This window comes from Cottoperca gobio, chromosome 12 (genome assembly GCF_900634415.1).
Source record: "Cottoperca gobio chromosome 12, fCotGob3.1, whole genome shotgun sequence".
Taxonomy (NCBI): Eukaryota; Metazoa; Chordata; class Actinopteri; order Perciformes; family Bovichtidae; genus Cottoperca; species Cottoperca gobio.
The window spans coordinates 4,443,127-4,450,232 of NC_041366.1; the positions used below are offsets into that span (position 1 = coordinate 4,443,127).

The following is a 7,106-nucleotide window of genomic DNA, read 5'->3' on the forward strand; positions in this document are numbered from 1 at the left end:
TAGCAAACACTAAATAAAAAGTATTAAAAAGTAGCCTATTAGTCATCATCGTCTTGTCTTAGAATATACTTGATATCCTTCTCAGAACAAGCACATTCCAGCTCCTCAGACAGCCAGCAGATGACTCTCTTGCTGTACTATAATGCCATAACTTCCACACAGGCTCATTAGCCTGAGGAGGAAAGTGTCCACAGTTCAGCAGTGTTGACTACAGTAAACCTGCAGCTTCACATTAAACATGTATTGGCAACGATATAAAGAAAGTCTTGTTAAGCCTTAATACAAGAATCCTTCAAGTTCCATGTCCATATATGATGTGGGAGGATTCATTTTGAATAGAATATTCACAGCGCTGTTAAATGTTCCTATTTTACAGTCAGTATACGCGTCAGTCTAGGAACTCCCCACTTCTCTCTGCCTGGCTCCCCTCCCTCTCCTCATCCCTACATCCTTCATTACTCTTGAGTTCCAGACCTCCTCAGGGAACATCTGAGGCACATCAGGACACTAGAGGCCCAGCACATGTGGATTCTTCTCCTGAGCGTATAAACAGCCACGGTGTGAAGCCACAGATCTGGTTCTGAGCTCTCAAGATTTAGCATCTAGATTTTTAGAGCTGCAGATAACGAACAAGAGGCTCCACCTGATGAAATCCTGGAGTATGTGGGTAAGCCGAGTGCTGCAGCTGTCTGTTTTGTTGGTGGGACTCTGTCAGGCCCACCGTGCCCCTCCATCCTCCTCATCACAGGAGGCAGGTGAGGTCCCCGTGTCCCAGCTGAGGATGCTGGCGCTGGGAATGGCTCACCTGCTGCAGGGTGTGGAGGAGAACACCGAGCAGCTTGAGCAGCGGGGCGAGCAGGTGGCAGCAGACATGGACGGGGCGACAAAGAGTCTGGAGAGCCTTCGTAAGCAGAGTTTACAGGCAGGACGGACCCACAAGCAGGTGAGGAAGAATGCAATCTTACAAAGAAACTCCAAAAAAAACATCCTTTTCCATGCTCTCACACAGGCCAACAGCATTGTGTTCAGCTTACACATTTTTTGGAAGGTAGGTAGGGCTGAAACTAACCTCCATTTCCATTATCGAATCTGCCAAATATTTTCTTGATTAATCGATTACTCGTTAAGTCTAAAATGTCACACAAAACTAGTTGTGAAAAGTTGTGATGTCATTAAATTGCTTGCTTTCTGAAAAGCTAAAGATATTCAGTTTATTACCTCTTGGTTTTATTAAAAGCAGTAAATCCTCACAACTGATAAGCTGGAAATGAAAAATGTTTGACATTGACTGTAATATGACAATTACCCGCTGTTCAGTAAAAAGAATAAGGGTCAGAATTAGTGCTCGCTCAATACAGCTGTCTTTTTTGTTTTACAAATACATACTTTTTCTCACTGTTTTTTATCTCGTCTTTTTATTTATATGTATTATTAGTATTAGTATTAGTATTACTATTAGTATTATTATTATTATTATTATTGTATATAGTTCATAGTGTTCTACCAAAAAAATCTATAGAATTCTATAGAGTTTGAAATAATTCTCTGCTGGTTTGATAAATGCTCAGGGAGAAAACAAAATGTACAGATACAGTGAAAAGTACTGTGTAATGTTGTGTTCTTGAGGTGAGGAAGGACCTGCAGATACTGAGTGCCAGGGTGGACAGGCTGTGGAAGGCGGCCAAAGATCTGCAGAGGGGGCTGGAGGATGAGGCGATGGAGCAGGGAGCCATGCAGCTCCGGATGAACCGGATCCTCCAGAAAGTGAAGATCCTGACCGATCCGAAGTCAGGAGGTCAAACACAGCTCAACGTCGGCTACATGAAGGTGGGCCGGTGTCACCGAGACAAGTACTTGTCTAGTTAGGTTAGATGTTAGGTCTTTATATGCCCTTGTGTTGGTCTTGGTGAGACCTGACATCCCAAAATCAAGTTACTTTTTCGTAGTCTCCGTGTTGTAGTAGACAAATGTTTGTCGGTGTAAGCCAGGGGTCGGGAACCTATGGCTCGCGAGCCATATATGGCTCTTTTGATGACGCGATATGGCTCGCAGACAATTTTGAGCTGACATTTTTTAACATGATTAACAAGTAATAAACAATTATACTGTGTCATTTTAGTTCTCCCCTCTCCTTTCCTCCGCTCTGTCTCTGACTGCACAGCGCACACACTTACACACGTGTGTGTGTGTGTGTGTGTGTGTGTGGGGGGGGGGGGGGGGGTCAAACTCATTCACAGAGGGCCAACATTAAAAACTGGGACTACGTCGAGGGCGAAACATGGTCCACATTTATTGAACAGGATACACATAAAGTGCAAAAAGATATGGAACATATTTAAGTCAACTGCAGACGGATTGCTGAGCAGTTCAATTTTAATATGCTGCAAAATCGGCAAATGCGCTCAGTTTATGAGCAGAATGCTGTCGGGAACACAGCGGTGGAGATGTTTGTCAGTGTTTGGAAACACGTAGTGACCAAAGTTTCCTTCTGCATCAGAGTCTCCCACAGGCAGCTCGGCATCATACATGTCCGTGATCACACAGCCCTGAAACTGGAGGTTTAACAGTGAGATGCTTCGTTATGTCGCACAAACAGTCCAGCTCACATCATCCCAGAGATCTGTGGTGTGTTTCCCTTTGCTTTCCAAAAACTTTCATTTCATTCACACATTTAGATTCTTCCTCAAATGTCTTTCCCCGTGGTTGTGCCATGCATTGATTTAATTACCAAAACCGGCGGGCCAGTTATGACGGACATATGATATTTTCTCGCTGGTCGGATATAATTGCCTTGAGTTTGACACCCGTGCAGTAAACACTGAAACGTGCACATAAATGAGATAAATAACGTAAGCGTTTAGTTTATTTAATAAAAGAGCACATGTTCAATGAAACACTGATACTGCTATTATTACTCGGAGACGTGTTATTCTTAAAAAATGCACGCATAAAGTTGCATTCAAATTTATATGGCTCTCAAGGAAATACATTAAAAAAATATTTGGCTTTTATGGCTCTCCCAGCCAAAAAGGTTCCCGACCCCTGGTGTAAGCTAACAGATTTAACTGTTCTTGTTGGTTGACATCTTTGTTGTGCTGTAGGTTATCATGGATAAACAGGCCCGGCGGCTCGCCAGTCTGAGCTCAGCAGTTTCAGCCCGAGACAGAATGATTGACAGGCGCCTGCGGCACATTGACCACCTGGAGAAAAAGGTACATTGGATTTTGACGCTTACATCTTATTTTCTGACTTAATAGCTATTACTGTTGCGTTTCATCCATACGGAAATCCACAAATGTTAAATGCTGTTTAAAACGGAAGTAACGTAACTTAAAGAATGAGACCTTCCTGGACTTTCTCGTTGCCTATAATTCTTTGGACTAATTTAAATGACTCCAAAGGATACGAAGTTAACGTGCGCTCCCCAGAGCTTTGCCTGCAGCACCAACAGTATGTAGCTAACGTAGCAAAATGTCTTGAGTGGATAACATCATCTTATTCATCCAGATCTGGCTTGGTAAATTGTCTAGCTTTCCATTTCCAATTTATTTATTGAAGCAGCCAAAGCCAGCTCCATGCATAAATTACACCTTAGCTTGCTTGCAACATTATCACTAGCAAAATACTATAGGCTAAGAGCTAGGCTAGCTTTCCAAATTTTACTTCACCAGTTGGGTCATTCCAGAATTGGAGGACATTTCATGTCCCAGATATAAAATATCTAATAATCCATGCCCAAAAAGCTAAACCATGCACTTGTATTAAATATACTTGTCTTGAGACACAATGTATATAAAGTTTCAAAATATTATTTAAAATATCAAATAGTTCTCAAACACCCCTAAAATAGCATATTTCTCTTGTCCCAGCTTCTTGGTGCCCAACTTGCATGTCAAATATAACATTTAATATAGGGTTTTTATTTACTTTTTTGAGTATTATTTGTATTATTACTGTATTATTATTTTATTGATATATGTCTCTTGTAATGGTAAAATAAAGATTTATATCATAAACATATTTTAAATAACAGTAATTTTACAATGAAAGTGTGTCCCACAACATGCACGCTACTCTGTTACCGAAACCTTTTTAACCCATTTCGGCTGCTTGTACCCGCAATCTCGTTCTTTCGGTCATGACCCAGCCTTCATGACCATAGGTGAGGGTAGGAACAAAAATCGGCCGTTAGATCGAGAGCTTTGCCTTCTGGCTCAGCTCTCTTTTCGTCACAATGGTGCGGTAAAGCGAATGCAATACCGCCCCCGCTGCTCCGATTCTCCGGCCGATCTCTCGCTCCATTGTCCCCTCACTCGCGAACAAGACCCCGAGGTACTTGAACTCCTTCACTTGGGGTAATGGCTCATTCCCTACCAGGAGTAGGCAATCCACTGGTTTCCTGCTGAGAGCCATGGCCTCAGATTTCGAGGTGCTGATCCTCATCCCAACCGCTTCACACTCGGCTGCGAACCGATCCAGTGACTGCTGAAGGTCACAGACCGATGACGCCATCAGGACCACATCATCTACAAAGAGCAGCGATGAGATCCTCAGGCCACCGAACTGAAACCCCTCTCCTCCACGACTACAAACAGGATTGGTGATAAAGCGCAGCCCTGGTGGAGGCCAACATCAACTGGGAACGAGTCCGACTTACTGCCGAGTATCCGGACACAACTCTCGTTTTGGGCGTACAGGGATTGGATGGCCCTCAGAAGTGACCCCCCACCCCATATTCCCGCAGCACCTCCCAAAGTATCATTCGTGGGACCCGGTCATACGCCTTCTCCATATCCACAAAACACATGTAGACCGGTTGGGCGTACTCCCAGGCCCCCTCCAGGATTCTTGCGAGAGTGAAGAGTTGGCCCGTTGTTCCACGACCAGGACGGAATCCGCATTGTTCCTCTTCAAATCAGAGGTTCGACTATCGGCCGAACCCTCCTTTCCTTGGAGTAGACCTTACCGGAGAGGCTGAGAAGTGTGATACCCTGTAGTTGGCACACTCTCTGGTCCCCCTTTTTGAATAGGGGAACCACCACCCCGGTTTGCCACCCCCTAGGCACTCTCCCAGACTTCCACGCAATGTTGACGAGGCGTGTCCACCAAGACAGCTCCTCCACACCCAAAGCCTTCAGCATGTCTGGACGCATCTCATCAACCTCCATGTTTTATATTTGTCCAGTGTATATTTGATTATATCCAGTTTGTTGTTATGTTGACATGTTTTTTATGTATCATTGATACTCTTCCTGTTAATCTTTCATTGGAAAATATATATAGAATATTATCAAACAACATTTCTGTGGTCCTGAGTATTATTTGTCACATTTATGTGTCACATTTATGTCATGATCTACAACCAAAAGTAATGTAGCCATTCAACCCTGTTACTTTACGCAACCCTGTTACTATATCATTTTCTGTTAAAATAACCTTAAATAATTTTCTCAGCTCACAAAAGTTTAAACTAATGTTCTTTTAATAGCTTGTTTAATTATATGAATAATGTATTAGAGCAAATATTTCAAATTCAATACTGAAATTGGTAAAAAGAAAAGTGTGACAATTGAAAAGTTGGGCAAGATCGATTTAAAAAGCTACTTAAATTAACATTAAACCAGTTTTATCCAAAACTACATGAGTATTTAATATAAATGTGACTTTCTTTACTTAATAGTAGAGTTTTATTGAAGAATGTTTTTAAAAATACCTTTTTCTGCTTAATGAGTATGTGTCACAGGGTTCCACAAAGCATGGCACACAACAAATAAAACGTCTAATAAAAAGTGTATATTTGATGCCTTTGCTGGCCAAATCACTTTTTTTGTGTTTATTAACAAAAAAGAATAAAATAAAAGGTTAATTTTTCAAAAGTCTAAATTGTCCTCCAATTCTGGAATGACCCAGCTAACATGATCCATACACTCAGTTTATATATGTATAATGACAACCAGTGTTGCTTTTAAGTACGGTATAAAGCAAAAGTGTATGACTAATGATTGCTTTCTACTAGCCAAGAGCAAGGCAGGGGCGGCCTACTAGTTGACTGAAAGCTAAACTGAGGTTATCCAGCGAGCTGTAACTTGGAACAGGTGTTGGTTGCTACGTAACATTAGCTGTTAGTTGGCAAATGGCAAGCTAGTAAGTATCATGGAGTCAATGGTCCAAATAAAATATAGGAACATTACAGATAGTAACATTATTACAAATATGTTATATGATTGAAGTGTAATGTCACGTCACTGTTTTGGCCGATGCCCAGGACGCTCACTTGCTCCTACGCAGTGCGAGTGCAGAATGCTGACTGCAGTTCACTTATCGGCCACCGGTGTCATTAATTACAAGGATTTTTGTGAAAATTAAAGTATGTTTGAGATCAAACTATAGCTCACTGTCAGCCAGTGGACAGACTTCAGTGTGGTGGTGATATGTGTGCTCAATTTTGGTTTTGTTGTATATAGTTTTCTATGGTTAAGCATGAATGCATTTCATTTGTTCCCACATCTTTGTGTCAATGTGTTTGTTCTAGGTATCTAAGAGCCTCCCAGCAGCAGAGGGCAGATTCTGACTCCGACTGTGTGTTAAGCACAGCTGCATCAACACAACCAATACACTCGCAAGGTGCCTCCAGAATGACTTTGTGAAGCTGACAAAATGAACTGCTCTGAAACTCACAAAAGGATTTGTCACAAGCAATGAATTTGTGTCAGTTAGATTAATACACGTGTTTTACTCTCCAACACAACGAAAAACTGTACAATAGGTTGTGTTGAAAAACTATTGTCTGTGTGTGTTGTCCTCAAAAAAACGCACCCTGTTTAAAATGGTTCAAAAATAAAACTTTGCTGTTCCCGTGTCATGTTGTGGCTCTGACTTCCTAACTTGAACTTCACACTCACCCAAATGAACAGATGCATACTGAAGTGACAGCTGAGCGTTTCGTCATCTAATCGCGCTTTAACTCTATGTTTTTGGTGTAATTAATTGAACTTGATAGGTTGTACACAAATAACACAGTAATAAGAATTATAACATTTGTTTGTCAAAATATTGAGTAATGTTCAGTTAAGACGGTGCAATATTTTTTCAGTATTTGACAATAA

The 7,106-nt window shown here is 41.5% G+C and overlaps 1 protein-coding gene across 1 annotated transcript; it reads left to right on the top strand.

The window, feature by feature from the left end:
* Window positions 1–426: 426 nt before the first annotated feature.
* On the top strand, window positions 427–7,106 carry LOC115016868 (uncharacterized). The gene is made up of 4 exons (XM_029444941.1): window positions 427–943; window positions 1,627–1,827; window positions 3,102–3,212; window positions 6,533–7,106. Exons 1-4 carry the CDS (start codon window positions 647–649, stop codon window positions 6,569–6,571), a joined length of 648 nt encoding a protein of 215 aa, XP_029300801.1. The 5' UTR covers window positions 427–646; the 3' UTR covers window positions 6,572–7,106.